The sequence below is a fragment of the Paroedura picta genome, chromosome 17, assembly GCF_049243985.1.
Source record: "Paroedura picta isolate Pp20150507F chromosome 17, Ppicta_v3.0, whole genome shotgun sequence".
NCBI lineage: Eukaryota > Metazoa > Chordata > Lepidosauria > Squamata > Gekkonidae > Paroedura > Paroedura picta.
In genome coordinates this window covers 3,878,570-3,897,359 of record NC_135385.1, presented here as the reverse complement: position 1 = coordinate 3,897,359, position 18,790 = coordinate 3,878,570, and the positions used below count along the sequence as shown (strand labels likewise).

Genomic DNA, 18,790 nt, shown 5'->3' with positions numbered 1-18,790 from the left:
CAGAACGAATGGGATGAAATTAATTCAAAAGAAATTCCATCTAAACATCCGGAAGAAGGTCCTGACAGTCAGAGCGGTTTCTCAGTGGAACAGGCTTCCTCGGGAGGTGGTGGGTTCTCCATCTTTGGAAATTTTTAAACAGAGGTTAGGTATCCATCCGTGAAGGCAAAGTGGGGGAGGGGGCAGGTGACAGTGGATGAGCGATTGGACTGTGAGTGTCCTGCATAGTGCAGGAGGTTGACTAGATGACCCAGGAGGTCCCTTCCAACTCTAGGATTCTATGGTTCTATTCTATGATTCTAGGGTTTTCTCTGGATTGGGCCCATTTACACGAGGCTAGCAACAGTTTTAAAAATTGCCATGACAGCTATGATATCTGGGTTGAGGAAAGGCCCATTTTACCTCATCTCGCCAGTGTTCTCAGAACCAAGGCAGCAAAGAGACAGCATCTGTGGAGTTTTGCTTCAGTCTGTAGCCCAGGGGAGGTGAAGGCCCTTCCTTCCCCATCTGTAATTCTTACCGGCTGCCTGCTATTTCTCAAGCCGATTTTTGTGATGGGAGCTTTAAAGAGAGTGGAGAAGGAAGCCCAGAGGTCACATTTAGGAGGAACCTTTGGAGAGAAAGAGGGCCAATTAATATTAATGATACAATTGCTTAATTTAATTTTTTAATAATGATTTAATTTAACACGAGCTGCCTCTGAGGTCTAGATGGGAACAAAGATGGCATGCCGCTTTTTACAAAACCAACCAGCCAATAAATCTCCAGTAGGGACCCAGTTTGCGTTTTGCAGCCAGAACGGGTTAAATGTATGTCCTACGAGGATCCAAGTAATGCAGCCAGAATGCTTGGCAAATATCAGGTGGGCAGGAGGATGTAACCAGAGCAGCGTTCCAGGAAACGAATCTAAGTTAGCCGTCTCTTCTGGATTCACCTTCAGTGTTGCCAAAGGAAAAAAGGAAATAGCCTACATTTTTGCCCTGGTGAGGTATGCTGTGCCATCTGCCCACAGCCAGCTGGCACACGAGCGCTTTTGACTAGGGTTACGAGCCTTCCAAGTTCCCTTTGCAAAACCACGAGCAGCATGAAGCCCATTGGAAATCTCTGTCCCCTGAATTCTCGAGCAGGTACTCCCTGGACGTATCTATATACAGTCTGCCGGAGCTGATGTTTGCTCCTTTGTTCGGCTCACAAATTGACAGTCCTCACCCCGCCACCACACCCCCCCCCCTTTTTATTTCCCCCCCTGGCGAATGTATATGTCAGTGTGTACGGTCCCATTTCTCCCTCCCCTTTTTGTTTCGTATTCAGATCTCCCAGCGTCTGCTGCCTCAGCTGCCTTTCTAGTTGACACCACTGTCAGTTCTCAGCTGGCCCGTCAGGCTAATTTTGCATGGGTGGCTGGCTTTTTCCCCTCTCTGCTCACCATGCACAGCATTTGTACAGGCCTGGCTACATTTCAGAACTCTGCCTTCACCCCAGTTGCACTAGGGCTGCAGCGTCTTGCGAGCTCCCAGGATCAGGGTGACCAGTCTGAAAATTGGCTTCCTTTTGGGCACCCTTTAAAATAAAGAAGAATCTTATGAAAAAGCAGCTGCAGCTATTTTGTTTCAAATACCTCTTAGTGTGATTTTTTTTTGCTTTCAAATATTCACATCCTGCCTACTAAACCGGAGGTGCCATACTTTTTAAAAAATTCTCTTCATTTATACGCTGCCTTTGTCCCTAATGGAGATCCAAATTGGCTAGCATTATCCTCTGTTTTATTCTCACAAATCCCCCGTGGGGTTTGTTAGGCTGGGAATGTGTGGCCGGACCAAGGCAGGCTTCCTTGGCCAAATGGGGAATCACACTTGTGTCCCTTCCACTGACCATGCAGGGGCTCAGCAGTTCTTAAAAATAAACAGCAAATAACAAAACAAAATCCATGGAAGTAGAACTGCCAGAAGCATTTCCAGGGTCCTTTCCTTAAAAGGTTCCTGCACAAACAAGGGTTTGTTGCTTTCTTCCAAAATCTAGTGACTGGAAGGTGTACAGGGAGAAGTGTCTCTGCACCCTGCAAAGCCAGCACTAGGGGAAGGAGCCAGCCAGCGCCCTTCCCAATGGGGAGAGATGCTGGCCGCCTCTTTCAGCCTCCATCCCACCCCTGGGTGCAGAGACAAGCTGCAGGGGCAGCACTACGGGGAGGAGCCAATAGGGAGCTTTCTGAATCTGTCATACCCCGTTGGGGATTGTCGATTTTCCCGTTGTTGTGGAACACCACAGGCTGGAGCTGCTCAACTGAGTAAGAGCTGGTCCTATGAAGGGGCAAGAATAGGCAGTGGCTTTTCTCCGTGGCTCTCAGGGGAAACCTCCGCCACTCACACTGTCTTGTCCTCACCTCTACCTCCCCTCCCCCACTGGAGCAATTCGATTCTTCCCTCTTGAAACACACCCCAGAGAGGCTCAGCAATAGGGTTTTCAACCTCCAGATGGAGCCTGGACATCCCCCGGTATTACAGCTGATCTCCAGAGGACAGAAGACCTCAGTTCCCCTGAAGAGAAGAGGCTGTTTTGGAGGGTGGATGCCTATGGTGAGCTCCCTCCCCAAACTCTGCCATCCCCAGGCTCTGCCGACGCAATCTCCAGGTATTTTCCCACCCAGAACTGGCAACCCTGTTAGCCTCCTTCTTTCCCTGACAGCCAGTAGGGAACTAGAGGCAAAGGGAAGTTGGCGGCTTTGGGTAGAAGCAGCCCAGGGAGGCAGCTATAAAACGCAACAGGAAGCGACAGAGTCCTTTCTTGCTCCTTTCCTCCCTTTCCTTCATACAAGACCATGTAGAGCCTGCTGGGTCAGACTCTTGGTCCATCTGGTCTGCCGTAGTGCTTCATACAGCAGCCAACCAGTGGCCCTGCAAAGCCAAACAAGCAAGATCTAGGTGTAAACTGCACGGAGCTTTTATTCCAACCCCAGATCGATTCAGTCCCTGCCCTCTACATAGAATGCAATTTCCGTTTGGATTTTGGGCAATTTAAATTTTCCTTCTGCAGCAAGAAGGATTGATTCGGAGTGACCCTACCTTTATTGTGCGATATCTTAGAGTGCTTTTAATGCTCAATATATTTTAAAATCGCATTGTTTTGAATCTGGGCTCTTCTCCGTGGTAGCAGACCCATGATTGGCTACAGGTGGTCATGTGACAAGCCTGCCTCAAAGGAGAAGCCCCTAATTTCTCTCAACTTCTGTCGGCCTTGGATTTTTTTGTGTGCCTTCTTCGTTCCCCCCCCCCTCAAGAAAAGAAAAGATTTTTTTCCTCCCTCCTCTGACTTCTTGGATCCTCTCCCCCCTTCAAGAAAACAAAGAAAGAGTCTCCATTTGCCGCCCGCCCTCTTCTGAGCCTCCCTAACCACGTGCAGAAGACTTTCCTGTTTCAATGGGGAGGGGGGGAAGAGGAAGACTTGAGTTCAAAGCGATCTGAATTCAACAGGATTGACAATGGAATTAAAAAAGTAAGTGCAGACTCTGCCCTAGACTCAGAGGCCTCCCAGCACAGGGACCCAGAGGTTTGCTGCCCCTGTAGATGGAAGCTGCCATCATTTCGTTCTATCCTTGCTGCCCTTCTCCTGGTTGGTGGGTAGGATTTCATATCCAGCCAGTCTAGCAAGGCATGAATCTGTTGCCCACCGTGACTATTCTGCTTATGTGCAATTTTCTGCTTCTCTACCTTGGGTCAGTTTTCCCGACTCTTTCTTTTAATACTGCGGAAGCCCTTTCTGGGCAAGGTTTGTCATCATCTATATCAGCACAAGAGCCTCTTGTGGTGCAGGGTGGTAAGGGAGCAGACATGCAGTCTGAAAGCTCTGCCCTTGAGGCTGGGAGTTCAGTCCCAGCAGCCGGCTCAAAGTTGACTCAGCCATCCTTCCGAGGTCGGTAAAATGAGTACCCAGCTTGCTTGCTGGCGGGTAAACGGTAATGACTGGGGAAGGCACTGGCAAACCACCCCACATTGAGTCTGCCATGAAAATGCTAGAGGGCGTCACCCCAAGGGTCAGACATGACTTGGTGCTTGCACAGGGGATACCTTTACCTTTACCTTTATACCAGCACAATGCTTAGCAGACCTTCTTTACTTTGGCTTTACTCCTGTGTCAGGAATAGCAAGAGCAAGAGATGGCTTCCCATGTTCCTACAAGGATCCAGGCGAGCCGCTGCCCTGCTCCCCCCTTCGGAAAAGAAGCCGCACGCAGTGAGCGTGCTGCTTATGAACACGCGGGAACAAGGATTTCTGCAGGGCCCGAAACATCAGATTGTCAGACTCTATGTATGTCAAGGTCTGGCTGGCTCATTTCGGCTTCAGAATAATGTCTGCTTTCTCCATGTGCCCATGCAGAAAATATCTATAAATCTGAATCCATCAAAGTAAATGCACACAAAATGGCTCGACTAAAGCCCTTGCATTAAAAAAAAAATCAAAAACATGCAGCTGTCCCCAACCCCCGGTCCGGAGACCGGGACCGGTCCGTGGTTCAGTCAGTACCGGGCTGCGGCTCCTCCTCGTCCTCCTTCCCGGCTGCCGCCTCGGGGGCTGCCCTGCTGCCAGCTCACCTTGGGTGCTCTCCAGTGGCCGCCATGGCTGGGGCTCCCCCTCGGCGTGGCACTGCGCAGATACTGCTGGCAGTGCCCCCCAGTGGGCAATGGGAAGTCAGGGGCACCAGCGGGGAAGCAAGTGGAGCAGGGGCTCAAGCAGCAGAGATGTCCCTCGGCAAAATTGTCAAGCGTTGACCGGTCCCCAGTGATAAAAAGGTTGGGGCCCACTGGTTTAGCAGACCAAAGGTTCATCTGTATGAGCCCTGTGCCCTTAACAGCGATTGGTTAGCTGTTTCATAGAAGCTCATTCCAAAAAAAGCCAAGAAGAAACTAGCTACCCTTTCTTGTTTGTCCCTGGTATCTGGTGCTTCAAGATATATTGCATCTGAACACAGAAGTCCCCTTGAGGGGTGCTGTCTAATACTTTGTTATTTCGGAAGTTTGTTTTATTCTCAGGCCAAGCACTCTGCAGGGGAAGGGGGAAAGAGAGCACAAGGCCTCTTCGGCTGGCCCCTCGGAATTGGTCTTTGCCTTTTGTTTGGGAAAAGGCATGATGTAAAACAGATCAGTCAATTTGTTTGTTCCGTTTGCCAAGCCAGTGGTTAGCCCAGATTCTTGCATTCTTGAATCTCACTATTTGAATGGATGTTGTGTGAAGGTACTGCTTTGTTTTATAACACAGTAAAGTTGTCTTTCAGTAGGTAATTCTCAGGGTCAGGTGGAACATGATGCTAGGGGGTCTGTGACATGTTTTCTTGCTCTGAGAGAGTTGGAGTGTGTGTGTGAGCAAACCCCACCCCCCATGCTGTTTTCCCAGCTTCAGACAGCATACTGAGCTACAAATGGTCTCACTGGGAGAAATACACAAATTGTAGGCATTCAGGGGCAGATTGTGGCATAAGTTTTTGTGATATCAATCCCACCCTGTCAGATACATGAGATAGTCAACTAAATGAGTAGGTCGGTGTACTCTGAGTGAAACATTCTGGTTCCACAAACTGGGACCCAAAGGCCAGAAGGCAGGAGATGTGGAACCTCAGCGTCTAGTCAAATAAATACAAAATCCAGTCAGTTTAGCCACATGCCACTGGAAATACAGCCAATTACTTGTGCCAAAATGGTGTTGATAGAAGAAGAAGAGTTGGTTCTTATATGCCGCTTTTCTCTACTCAAAGGAGGCTCAAAGCAGCTTACAGTCACCTTCCCTTTCCTCTCCCCACAACAGACACCCTGTGGGGTGGGTGAGGCTGAGAGAGCCCTGATATTCCTGCTCGGTCAGAACAGCTTTATCAGTGCTGTGGCGAGCCCCAGGTCACCCAGCTGGCTGCATGTGAGGGAGTGCAGCATCGAACCCGGCAGATTAGAAGTCCACACTCCTAACCACGACACCAAACTGGCTCTCTAGAGAGTTGCAGTTGACATGTGATAACCCCATAGATGCCAAGGGTGGCCCAACTCTGACTCTCCATATGTCCATGGACTACAATTCCCATGAGCCCCTGCCAGCATGCTATGGGAATTGTAGTCCATGGCCACCCCTAAGGATACATTCAGAGGTGGTTTGCCATTGCCTACCTCTGCACAGCAACCGTGGACATTTGGTGGTCTCCCATCTGACCCTACTTAGCTTCTGAGATTTGATGAGCTCGGTCTAGCTTGAACCATCCAAATCAGGGCTGTACCAAAATAGCCATTCCCAATAACATATGTTCTATGCCAAAGAAACTATTGTTTATTTTTATTTATTTAATTTATATACCGCCCTCCTCGAAGGCTCAGGGCAGTTTACGTCAAACGGGAATAGCACAATTAACTCCGTTATAGTGATGTGGTAACCGCAGTAACAATGGCAACGAAATGGTCGTAATAAACATTGTAGAACCGTAGACTACTAGGTGCATTGATTAACTCACACTGAGGCCGGGCGGTCTGGGCGGATCTGTAATGATTGTCGGAGGGAGGCTTGGGGTGCCAGTGGGAAGTGGTGGTTCAGATTGGCCTCAACAGGAGCTCCCTTTTGCAGGCCCTGCAGAACTACTCAAATTCCATCAGGGCCCTGATCTCCTCCAGCTCTTCTTCTAAATGTCTTTCCTCTTTCAACTGGCTCTTGAAATTACTCTCGGCTGCTCTTTTACCCCCTTTTCAGCCGACTCTCAGTATTTCCTTGAACATACTCTTCTCTTCATGCTTTCCCCCCTGTTTGGCTAGTTTAGAAAATTATATATTTTTTTCGATACCAGAGAGGCCCATTAAAATGTGGAATCCTCTGCTTTAGAATGCCATCTTTTTATTGATTTTACCGTGATTTTATATTTTATTGTGAACCGCCGTGAGACCTTTTGGCGAACGGCGGCATATAAATCCAACTATAAATAAATCAATAAATAAAATTAACTATGGAATGATTACTTCTGTGACAGATAAAAGTCATCTACATTGCATGACAATTAAAATCGCGATGAAGTCTCTACAGATGGACTTTCAGGGGTCTCTTTTTTAAAATTTTGGAAGAAACGTACCGTACACATTTTCCATACATTTCATTGTCATCTCTGATTTGTCCGAGAACATCACAGCTGTCTCCGGCCACAAATAACTTCCTCCCTCTTCCCCAGTTGGCTGTTGACGGGTGCTTGCCCCTGCTCATAGTCTATTTTTATTTGACCTGGAGCCAGTTGCTAATATTCCTGCAGACAAAAATGGACCGGGCCTGACTTCTGCTCCCTTCAAGCTAGCCTGCTGAAATGATTGATATCTCCTGGTGACTTTTTCTACTGAACATTCAGCCCTTCCCTGTTTGATTTGATTTATACATGCCTTTTCCACTTTGGTCTTGGATCAGTTCCTGACAGAGCCTCATGTTTTAAAATGAAGCCAGAGAGGTGGCCAGAGCTAATTTGGCAAGGTTATGAAGCATAAGAGTCTCTTGTGGTGCAGGGTGGTAAGGCAGCAGACATGCAGTCTGAAAGCTCTGCCCATGAGGCTGGGAGTTCAATCCCAGCAGCCGGCTCAAGGTTGACTCAGCCTTCCATCCTTCCGAGGTCGGTAAAATGAGTACCTAGCTTGCTGGGGGGTAAACGGTAATGACTGGGGAAGGCACTGGCAAACCACCCCGTATTGAGTCTGCCATGAAAACGGTGGAGGGCATCACCCCAAGGGTCAGACATGGCTCAGTGCTTGCACAGGGGATACCTTTACCTTTATATGTCAGACGCACAGGAAACTCACAACAAAACTTATTCAAAAGAAAAGAGTTTTATTGATTAGCACTATACGCATTGGACTGAAAGTCAAATCTGACCAGAGGCCAGATTTGCCCCAGCTTATCAATACATTTCTCCCGCCCAAAACTTGACAGTTCCCAAGGGGGGGGTAGGAGAGAAAAGACATGTGTGTTAAAACAACAGGATTCCATCTCTCAGCCTTGAGAGAGGTGACAACAACCCTGTGAGCCCACAACAAGATAAAGGTTAACATAACATCACTACTCTACTTTATAGCTTACAAAACTACAAGGCCAGGACAAGCAGGCGCCAGGGCCCATCAGGCAATATAACTGACATGGAGGAACTCAGGCTAATTTATGACAGAGATTCTACAATCCTGACATCCCTCCGCATTAAAACTAACTCACTCCCCCATTCAGCCGGCATCTACCGGGCGAGGACAATCAGGGAATGCTCGATGGAAAGCTCGGAGGAGGCGGGGCGCCTTCACATTCCCAGCCTCAACCCACTCCTTGTCTCCAGAGGGAAAATCTTTCCAATCGACCAAATACTGGAGGCGACCCTTATGCAGACGAGAGTCTAAGATTTGGTTCACTTCATAGTGGGTGTCTTTGTCGATGTATATCGGTACCGGTGTAGCTGGAGGAGGGTGCCATTCGTCCGGGACGGGAGCTCTCCGCAGCAGGCTGGAATGAAAAACCGGATGCACATTCCTATAAGTCTTGGGCAAAGCAAGTTCCACAGTTACAGCATTGATTAATTTAATCACTTTAAATGGGCCCACGTATTTCGGGCCCAGCTTCTTGGATTTTTGCTGACAACGCAAATTCTTTGTGGACAAATAGGCCAAGTCTCCCACTTTCCAGTCTGGTGCAGGCACCCGTTTTTTATCTGCTTGGGTTTTATAGGCTAGCTTCGCCCCTCTGAGGCTGGCAACTATCTCTGGCCATCCAGCACTGATGGATGCAGCCCACTTAGTAATGTCAGGAGCTTCGGTGGAGCTAAGTTCCCAAGTGGGCGCAGCCACTAAATCAGTCCCATACACCACCTTGAAGGGGGACACCCCCGTTGAGGTGTGGGCCCCATTGTTGTAGGCAAACTCAGCGAGTGGCAATAAGGACACCCAGTCATCTTGCTGATGATTGATGAAGCAGCGCAAGTACTGTTCCAAAATCTGGTTGACCCTCTCGGTCTGGCCATTAGACTCGGGGTGGTAGCCTGAGGTGAGGGCTTGCTCTATGCCCAACAGCTTCAGGAGCTCCCGCCAGAACTTGGCAACGAACTGGGGGCCCCGATCCGTCAGGACACGTGTCGGGATCCCGTGCAGACGTACCACGTGGGTTATAAACATTGAGGCCAATTTCGCTGCAGTGGGTAAAGCCGAGCACGGGATAAAATGAGCCTGTTTTGAAAAAGCGTCCACTACCACCCAAATGACAGTCTTTCCTTGACTGGGGGGTAAGTCCGTAATAAAATCCATAGTAACATCGGACCAGGGCCGAGAGGGAGTGGGCTGGGGTTGCAATAGTCCTTTCTTTTTACCCCCAGCCGGTTTTGAGGTGATACAAGTGGGGCACCCCTGCACATACTTCTCCACATCCTTGCGCAGAGAGGGCCACCAATACTGTCTCCTGACCAAATGGAGGGTTTTCACAAACCCAAAATGTCCAGCTGTTTTCGCATCGTGACAAAGTTTCAAAACTTCGCCCCTGGCCGCGGCTGGGACAAAAAGCCGCTCGCCTTTGAAAAAGAGCCCCCCTTTCTCAGTCAGATCGGGGCGGAGGGAACAAAATTCCGAGTCCTGTGATAACTCCTTCTGGACCCAACCCCCTGGAATGGGTGTTACCGGTTTCGTGTGACTGCGCGTCACCGCGGCCATCCCCAGTTGGGCGGGGGTAAACACTGTATCCACCAATGGGTCCCGTTTGCTGTTGTACTGGGGCAGGCGCGACAGGGCGTCTGCCAGAAAGTTCATTTTGCCGGGCAGATGCTTAAGGGAGAAGTTGAAACGAGCAAAAAACTCCGCCCACCTCATCTGTTTTGCCGAAAGCGAGCGGGGCTGCTTGAGCGCCTGGAGGTTTTTATGATCCGTCCAGACCACAAACGGCACTGCGGAGCCCTCTAACCAATGCCGCCAAGTGGAAAGGGCCAATTTGACTGCCGCCGCTTCCTTTTCCCAAATGGCCCAGTTACGTTCTGCCCCAGAGAATTTCTTAGAAAGATAGGCCAGCGGGTGTAATTTCCCATCCTCCCCCTCTTGGAGGATCACGGCCCCCATTGCCACGTCCGAAGAATCTACTTGCACCGTGAATTGCTTAGTAGGGTCAGCATGGGCCAGCACCGGTTCAGACGTGAACAACAATTTAAGTCTGTCAAACGCGTCCTGGCATGGGGGTGTCCACTGGAGAGGCGCCCCTGGACGAGTAGCTGTCTTTCCCCCTTGTTTGGTCTTCAACAAATCAGTGAGAGGCAACGCCACTTTGGCAAAATTGGGGATAAAGGTTCTATAGAAATTAGCGAACCCCAGGAAACTTTGCAATTGCCTTCTAGTACGGGGAGGTTCCCACGCCAGTAGGTCCCGCACTTTGCCCGGGTCCATTTCAATCCCAGCCTGGGAGACACGGAAGCCCAGGAACTCTACCGCATTTTGGTGGAACTCGCATTTTGACAGCTTAGCAAACAGCTGGTGCTCCCTCAAGCGGCGGAGCACCTCACGGACCAGGTTAGCATGACTCTCAACATTTTCTGAATACACAAGAATATCATCAATATAAACCAACACCCCTTGGTACAATAAATCATGCATAATTTCATTTATCATATTCATGAACACGCCCGGAGCGCCGGCGAGGCCGAAAGGCATTACGGTGTATTCAAACTGCCCCAGGGGCGTGTTAAATGCTGTTAAATATTCGTGTCCCTTTTTTATTCGAACCCGGTAATAGGCTTCCCTTAAGTCCAGTTTCGTGAAGATTCGCGCCTTCCCCAAGTGGCCCAATAAGTCCTTTATCAGGGGGAGTGGGTAGGCGTTGAAAGTGGAGACTGCGTTCAAACCCCGGTAGTCAGTACACAAACGCAGAGAACCGTCTTTCTTCTTTACAAAGAGAACCGGGGCCGCCAAGGACGAGGTGGCCGGCCTAATGAAACCCCGCGCCAAGTTTTTGTCCAAAAATTCCCTAAGCTCCGCCATTTCCCGCGGGCTCATTGAATAAAGCTTGGCTTTTGGGAGGGGCTCCCCTTTTTTCAATTCAATTGCACAGTCAGTCTTACGGTGGGGGGGGAGTTGGTTGCACTCCACTTCCGCGAACACATCAGCAAAGTCCCGGTACTCGGCGGGAAGCGCTGCCCCCCCGGATCCTAACGCGGCCACCACCCCTGCACTCGGGGGACTCCGCGCCCGCGCGTGCTGCTCGCAAGCGGGCGAGGTGAACTCTACCGTCCCTTCTCTCCATTTCACTAGGGGATCGTGTTCCTTTAGCCAATCCAGCCCCAACACACAAGGGAAGGCAGAGTGGGGGGCCACCAAAGGCTGGATCTGCTCCCAATGTTTTTTTATGTCCAAGTCCATTGGGCGCGTTTTCGCCGTGGCTTCCCCTCCCGGGGCACATTTCCCATCTAATTGGGTGATTGGCAAGGGTTCTTTCAGTGGCACTTTTCCCACCCCCAGAGTCTCGGCCAGCGCTGGGCTCACTAACGACTGGGTACACCCTGAGTCCACGATACACCGGACACCCACTGTCTTCCCCGACTTGGGGTTGGAGAGATTGGCAGGTAGGAGCAGCAAGGGGGAATCACTCACCACGCGTTTGCCCCTGACGGCGGCCTGCTGGCGGGGCGCCTTTACAGCAGACCGTCCTCGTTTCCCGACTGCGCCTCGGCTTGGTCCTCATCCTCCGGCTCGCTACCTTCCTCCGAGTCTTCCACTGCCGGTGCAGCAGCCACCGGCACCAGCAGAGACTTGGCACTTTTCTTTGGAGCGGCTTTCTTGGTGGGCTGAGCTTTCGGTGGGAGGCTGCTCACTGCTCTCGATGTCGATCCCCCCTTGGACGGGCATTGTGCGAGAAAATGCCCCGCTTGGCCGCAACCCAAACACAGACCTTTCTCCATGCGCCGGGTGCGCTCCGTCGGCTCCAGTTTCGCGCGGGGCTTGACTTTCGCCGGGGTGGATGTCTTCGCCACGGTTTTCCCCGCCAGAACTTGGATCATCGAGGCTCGCTCCAATCGGTTTTCCATCTCCCCCGCCAATTGGACCCACCCGTCGACGGTAAGCGGGTCTTCCAGCAGGAGGCATTTATCCGCCAGAGTGGGATCGAGGCCCCCCACAAACGCCAGCACGCGTTGGGGTTCGGTCCAGTCTGGCACCGAGGACGCCAGCTCTTTAAATTCCCTGGCATATTCCACCACTGACAACTTTCCTTGTCGGTGAGCTCTGAGTTTCTTCTCTGCCGTCTCCCGTTCGAACGGCTCCACATACATCTGGCGCATGGCTCGCAGGAAGTGGTTGTAATTACGGACGGCTTGGGGATGGTAACGGTACAAGTCCAGGAACCATTTGGACGCCTTGCCTTCTAGGGCTTGCCCCACGAAACGCACCTGCTCGGCGTCGTCATGGAACGTAAAACCCATGTCCATCATATAGGCCTGGAGATGCACTAGGAACGTAGGAAATTCTGCGGGGTTCCCCGAAAACTTAGCCTTGAATTTATAGGTGCTCCGCATCTCCACTCCACGGAGGTGGGGGGGTAGGCGCCCTGGGCCCCATTCCGCCGGGGCCGGAGCTGGGACCAGGGGTCTTGCACCACGGCCGATGCCCTGTCCTCGTCCCGCCGCCACTCTCGCTCGCTCAGCCACCCGGGCCGCCTCGGCAGCCCGCGCGGCCGCCGCCGCTGCCTCTCGCGCCGCTGCAGCTGCCGCCGCCTCGGCTCCCGCAACGTCCGCCGCCGCCGCCGCTGCTGCCGCCGCCGCTGCTTCGGCGTCTCCGTCCGCGCCATCGCCACCGGCTCCGTCGCCCCCGGCTCCGTCGCCACCGGCGCCACCCGCGTCTTCTCGCTCCTCGTCTTCGTTTTCCCTTTCCCTCTGCGCTCTTGCTCGCGCCGCAGCCTCCGCCTCGATCTCCAGCTGCGCTCTGGCTCTGGCCACCGCTTCAGCATCCGCTGCGGCTTGTGTGTCCGCCATGCCGTGCTCCCGCAGGGCAAGCCCACCGCTCGCTCTGCGCCCGCTGGTATCGGGTGCACCACCACCGAGCACTTCCTTCAACAGGCGCTGTGTCCGGCGTTTCTCCTCCGGATCCAACCGACCCGAAAGGTCCTGCAGCCAGTTGGTCACTCTGTCCAGCTTAAACTGCAAGTCCTGCGTCTCACCCACAGGCTCCAGTCCGTAGCTAGGCAGTGCCAGGTGCTCCGGCCACACTTCGTCCCCAGTAGGGCGGTCGTACCTCGATAATCGCCTATGCTGGGTGACGTGTCGTTCCAAAAATTCCTCGGGCCCCGGGGTTGCTCCCGAGATTGCCCTCAGCATGCCCGAGCTGTACGGCCCCGCACTGGCGCCGTCGCCCTGGGAAAGGTCCCAATCCAGGCCCTCTCCCTGCTCAGAAAAAGTATGTCCCTCGCCCTGCATTTCTGCAGGTGAAAGGAGTTGTGAGATTTGACTTGATGTCAGACGCACAGGAAACTCACAACAAAACTTATTCAAAAGAAAAGAGTTTTATTGATTAGCACTATACGCATTGGACTGAAAGTCAAATCTGACCAGAGGCCAGATTTGCCCCAGCTTATCAATACATTTCTCCCGCCCAAAACTTGACAGTTCCCAAGGGGGGGGGTAGGAGAGAAAAGACATGTGTGTTAAAACAACAGGATTCCATCTCTCAGCCTTGAGAGAGGTGACAACAACCCTGTGAGCCCACAACAAGATAAAGGTTAACATAACATCACTACTCTACTTTATAGCTTACAAAACTACAAGGCCAGGACAAGCAGGCGCCAGGGCCCATCAGGCAATATAACTGACATGGAGGAACTCAGGCTAATTTATGACAGAGATTCTACAATCCTGACATTATAAAGCATAATCATTGTGTTTGCTCAGAAAATAAAGGTTGTGAGTCCAAGTTAGGAATTAATTGACGCATGTCTGAACCATGCAGGCTTTCTTTCTCATCCTGGCTTGTCTTTGATCCACACCTTGCTTTTCTTCCATCATTGAACTCAAGACACTTTACATATCTCTGGTATCCACGGGGCCTCCCACTTTTGTCCTGATCAGGCCTTTCCTTTTAGCAGTGATGCTACACCTTCTGCACTCCAACCATATCATTTGCTGAAGTGGGACTTGTCAGCATAGCTCATATTGAAGAAGTTGCTCAGTCTTCTTCACCATGCCCCTTTCAAAGACCGGTGTGTGTGTGTGTGTGTGTGGGGGGGGGGGAACGGAGAGAGTGTGGATTCTTTGTACTTAACTCCCTCCAAACCAAGATATGTCATTCACTAACTCTCTCTCCATTCTCCATATCTTGCCTCTGGTGGAGTGCATTGTCTTACCTGTGCCAGTCAGGGCCTTGGTATGAGTCCTTGAGAGAGCCTTCTGACTTGCCAACCCTAGGTTGACATCACCTCTGCAGAACTTCTGGTGCAACTTAAAAATATATTTGTTGCAGAGGATCTTTGAATTTAATTGATATTAGTTACCTTGAGGATTTTATGCCATCAGATTTTGTGTTGTTCTTGATTCAGTGTTGTTGCATGTATCATTTAATGTGTTTTCTGTTGAACAAGGCAGAGTATAAGTTTATGGAATAAAAGGTTCTTAGACCAATATAAAATGAGGGAGATTTGTCTTGGCAGTAGAGTGTGCAAAAAGGATCTAGGAGTCTTAGTAGACCATACATTGAACATGAGTCAGCAGAGTGACTCAGTGGCTAAAAAGGCAAATGGGATTTGGGGCTGTATCAAACGGAGTATCGTGTCCAGATCACGGGAGGCGATGGTACCGCTTTACTCTGCTCTGGTTCGGCCTCACTTGGAGTCCTGTGTTCAGTTTTGGGCACCCCAGTTGAAGAGGGATGTAGAGCGTGTCCAGAGGAGGGCAACAAAGATGGTGAGGGGTTTGGAGACCAAGACGTATGAGGAAAGGTTGGGAGAGCTTGGTGATATAAAGATGATAGCCATCTTTAAGGATTTAAAAGGCTGCCATGTAGAAGATGGAACAGAGTTGTTCTCTCTTGTCCCAGAGGGACGGACCAGAACCAATGGGATGAAATTAATTCAAAAGAAACATTTAAATATTCAGAAGAAGTTCCTGACAGTTAGAGCGGTTTCTCAGTGGAACAGGCTTCCTTGGGAAGTGGTGGGTTCTCCATCTTTGGAAATTTTTAAACAGAGGCTAGATAGCCATCTGACGGAGAGGCTGATTCTGTGAAGTGGGTGGCAGGTGACAGGGGATGAGCGATTGGGATGTGAGTGTCCTGCATAGTGCAGGGGGTTGGACTAGATGAACCAGGAAGTCCCTTCCAAGTCTATTATTCTAGGATTCTACGATTAGACATAGATATCTCACATAATACATATGTTTATCCCCAAACAAATATCTTCATCTTGAATTACAAAGAAACTGCATTAAAATAACCTTTTTCTTTATCCTTATCCATTGTTGTTCCTCTATATATTTATGAAACAGCCTAGGGGGTGGGACGTGTCCGGCTGTCCAAGTTAGAATAGGGCCAATCAGGGTGCAGCCAGCTTTGCCCTGATTGGCCCTGCCCCTGCAGCTCCATCCCTGGACTAAGCAGCAGGTAAGGGGAGAGGGCCCTGGACAAAGGGTTGTGGTGGAGGCCTTGCCAACGAGGGCCTCTTGGCCTGCTAGGCTGGCCCAGCTGACGAGGGCCTCCCAGCCTGCTGACTGCCTGTTAAGGAGCTCTGTCCCGGCCCTGCTAACAAGCTGGCCAGCCCCCCGCCCTCCCCACTTGATCCAGCTGCGAGCTGTAGGCCAAAGCCAACTTAAGCTGCCTGGCTAGGAGCCAGGGAAGGGGGCTCTTTCAAGGCCCGTTCTTTGAAGCTAGTACACATATAATGTCAGTGAATATTTAAGCCCAGACGATGAGTGATTCTGAAAAGGAAACCTTTGCTTTAGTCCTAGGCCACCAATCCCAATATCTCTGCTGCTATCTGAGGAGGAAGCAGGCATCATAATCCAGTCGTTCTGGAGAGGTTATCGGGTAAGAGTCATCTGTAATTATTGTTCTGTTTGACGATGAGTCTGGGTGACTGTGGAAGCCATGGGGGAAAACCCTTACATAAATTTTAAGTAGCAGGTACTATAAATAACCAGGCCATGATGCTTCAGTAGTGGCTGATTAGATTCAAGTGGGTAGCCGTGTTGGTCTGAAGTAGCACAACAAAAATTGAGTCCAGTTGCATCTTTATGACCAACAAAGATTGATTCAAGGCGTGAGCTTTCGAGTGCAAGCCGTCTTCCTCAGTCTAAATGAAACAAGGACCAGAAGCATACAGATATAAGGGAAAAAAATTGTGGCAAATTGCCTTATAAATGCATGAAATTAGGGTCACGGTGGGCAGGTAGTTGTGAGTTCCTGCATTGTGCAGGAGAGTGGACTAGATCAGGGGAAGTCAACCTGTGGTCCTCCAGATGTTCATGGACTACAATTCCCATGAGCCCCTGCCAGCATTCGCTGGCATTGGCTCATGGGGATTGTAGTCCATGGACATCTAGAGGACCACAGGTTGACTGCCCCTGGACTAGATGACCCTAGATATACCTTCCAAACTCTATGCTTCTATGAGTCTTGCTGAACCTCACTGATACGGCAGGGAAAGATGAATTTTTATCGACTTGGTTTCCCTAGTTATACATGAGCATTTGCCATTCTTCTGCAAGGGACACTTTGAGCTGAATAAAAACCTGATTCCTGTTTGGCTCTTTCCAAAAGATGAAAGAAGTGTATTTCAGATGGCCTGTACTGATGTCTCTTGGTTCCATCCACAATTACTAAAACGTAGTTATGTAGATTTGAGGTGTTAAGGAACAAAAAAGGGTTTATAGCAGATTTCTTACAGGGCCTTTTTTTTCTTACTCACTTTCAGGTTCGCTGTGAACTAGAGGTTCAAGAATTGCGTCAGTGGCAGAAACACTTGAGAGAAACGAAGAATATTACAAAGCGCGTGCAAGAATTCTGGGTCAGACAGGAGAAAAAAGGTGATTTGACTGTAGCAGCTATTCCCCCCCTCCTCCTGACATAAATTTTAGAGATAAAATAGAGACATATTTGGCTCCTCTGTTTGCATATCAAGGATCATTTCCCAAAATCTTAAGAGGCACTTTTATATGTATTGCTGATGGCTGTTCTCCATCTGCTCTCTGGCTTTGCTTTGTAACTGCTTGCCCTTCACTGATTTTAAAGCCCAAACAGCTGTCTTTCTTTGGTTTAAAAGACTGATATTTTGGATTGAAAGACAAGGGTTTTTTTTTCAATCGAAATGTATTTCTAAAAAAAAATCTTATGGCACTTCTACAGTATTTAAAATTAAGGCTTCAGCTGCTGCATGGGACTTCATTGTTCAGGAGCACACATTTATACGTATGGGCTGCACAGTGTATTCATTTACTGTACATTCCAACAAGCAAGGACTGTCCTGATATTCTGGGCTTTGATAGATCAGCGTCCCTCTCTTGTCCCTATTTTTTTTTACCTTTAGAGGAATGACTTTCCATTTTTTTACATTTAATTTTGTTGTATTGCTCTTCCTCATACTTTAACTATTTATTTATTTTTATTTATATTTATATTTTTATACCGCCCTTCCCTACGGCTCTGGGCGGTTTACATAAAACATTTTTGAACATTCACATAGAACACTATCAAAATCAATGTCAAAAATCAACTCCCAACCAAAGAGTCGCTAGAAATGAAAGAAATGGACGTATGTACATGAAGACACTGTAAACATAATGAATAACACCCATTGATATTCCTGTTTTTATTCCTAAACATAATGAATATCACCCATTGGTAGTAGGCTGTGGAGTGCACGACCAGGTAGCAATGAATATTCATTATGTTTAGGAATGGAATCCGAAGCTTCAGCTATGTGGCTCTTTCTTAGGTGCCACAGACTATAGCATCTGGCATGCCATGATCCTGCTATGCTGATATGCCAGAAGGCCAGGAATGCAAACACAGAGAAATATAGACGCACTGGGAAACCAATATGGGAATAAAATATCCAAATTGGACTTATATAGAGTCTTCTCTCTTCAGTAATTCTTTTATTCTTCTTATTTCACACAAGTCCCGACGCGTTTCGCCTTATAGCTTTTTCAAGGGACAATGGTTTTTATATATTTAAGGACCAACTTCAACTGATTAAGCGCCACGAGCTAAGTTTAGCTATCGTGAGCATGACCTTATACTCTATCAAGAGACTCCTTAACAAGTTGAATTTGGTCCTTAACGGTGGTAGGGGCTCATGGGAACTGTAGTCCATGGACATCTACAGTTGCTTTAGGATGCTTAGGGCTGATCTTGCATTGAGAAGGGGGTTGGACTAGATGGCCTGTATGGCCCCTTCCAACTGTATGATTCTATGAGTCTATGATCCTGCATTGAGAAGGGGGTTGGACTAGATGGCCTGTATGGCCCCTTCCAACTCTATAATTCTATGACTCTATGATCCTGCATTGAGCAGGGGGTTGGACTAGATGGCCTGTGTGGCTCCTTCCAACTCTATGATTCTGTAATTCTATCTGGAGGGCCACAGGTTGACTACCCCTGGTCTAGAGGGTACGTAACAACTGGCAAAAACATTGATAATAATACACACAGTCCACCATAAAAATTCCCTAAACATTAAAATTGACATATAGACCAGGCACCTGTGGGGAATCATTCCACAGCTGAGGGGCCAGCTCTTCAATAGGAGTCTCCCACAAGGGTACTCCTTGTGTTCTTGATCAGGGGTAGTCAAACTGCGGCCCTCCAGAT

General features: G+C 49.5%; 2 protein-coding genes across 3 annotated transcripts in view; one reads left to right on the top strand and one right to left on the bottom strand.

The window, feature by feature from the left end:
* The window catches only part of IQCK (IQ motif containing K), a 77,121-nt gene that overhangs the window by 21,204 nt on the left and 37,127 nt on the right, over positions 1–18,790 (top strand). For both annotated transcript variants that reach the window (XM_077317161.1, XM_077317162.1), the window contains exons 7-8: positions 15,922–16,006; positions 16,893–17,004. In XM_077317161.1, coding sequence (XP_077173276.1) covers positions 15,922–16,006; positions 16,893–17,004 — 197 coding nt within the window. The remainder of the gene's footprint in view (positions 1–15,921; positions 16,007–16,892; positions 17,005–18,790) is intronic.
* LOC143827282 (uncharacterized) lies at positions 7,505–12,172 on the bottom strand. Its single transcript, XM_077316731.1, has 2 exons — positions 11,594–12,172; positions 7,505–8,480 (listed from the first exon to the last, which is right to left on the bottom strand). Exon 1 carries the CDS (start codon positions 12,025–12,027, stop codon positions 11,635–11,637), a length of 393 nt encoding a protein of 130 aa, XP_077172846.1. The 5' UTR covers positions 12,028–12,172; the 3' UTR covers positions 7,505–8,480; positions 11,594–11,634.

Excerpts from the sequence above, each read along its gene's own strand:
- LOC143827282 (XM_077316731.1), bottom strand. The coding sequence starts at position 12,027 with ATGGAAAACCGATTGGAGCGAGCCTCGATGATCCAAGTTCTGGCGGGG.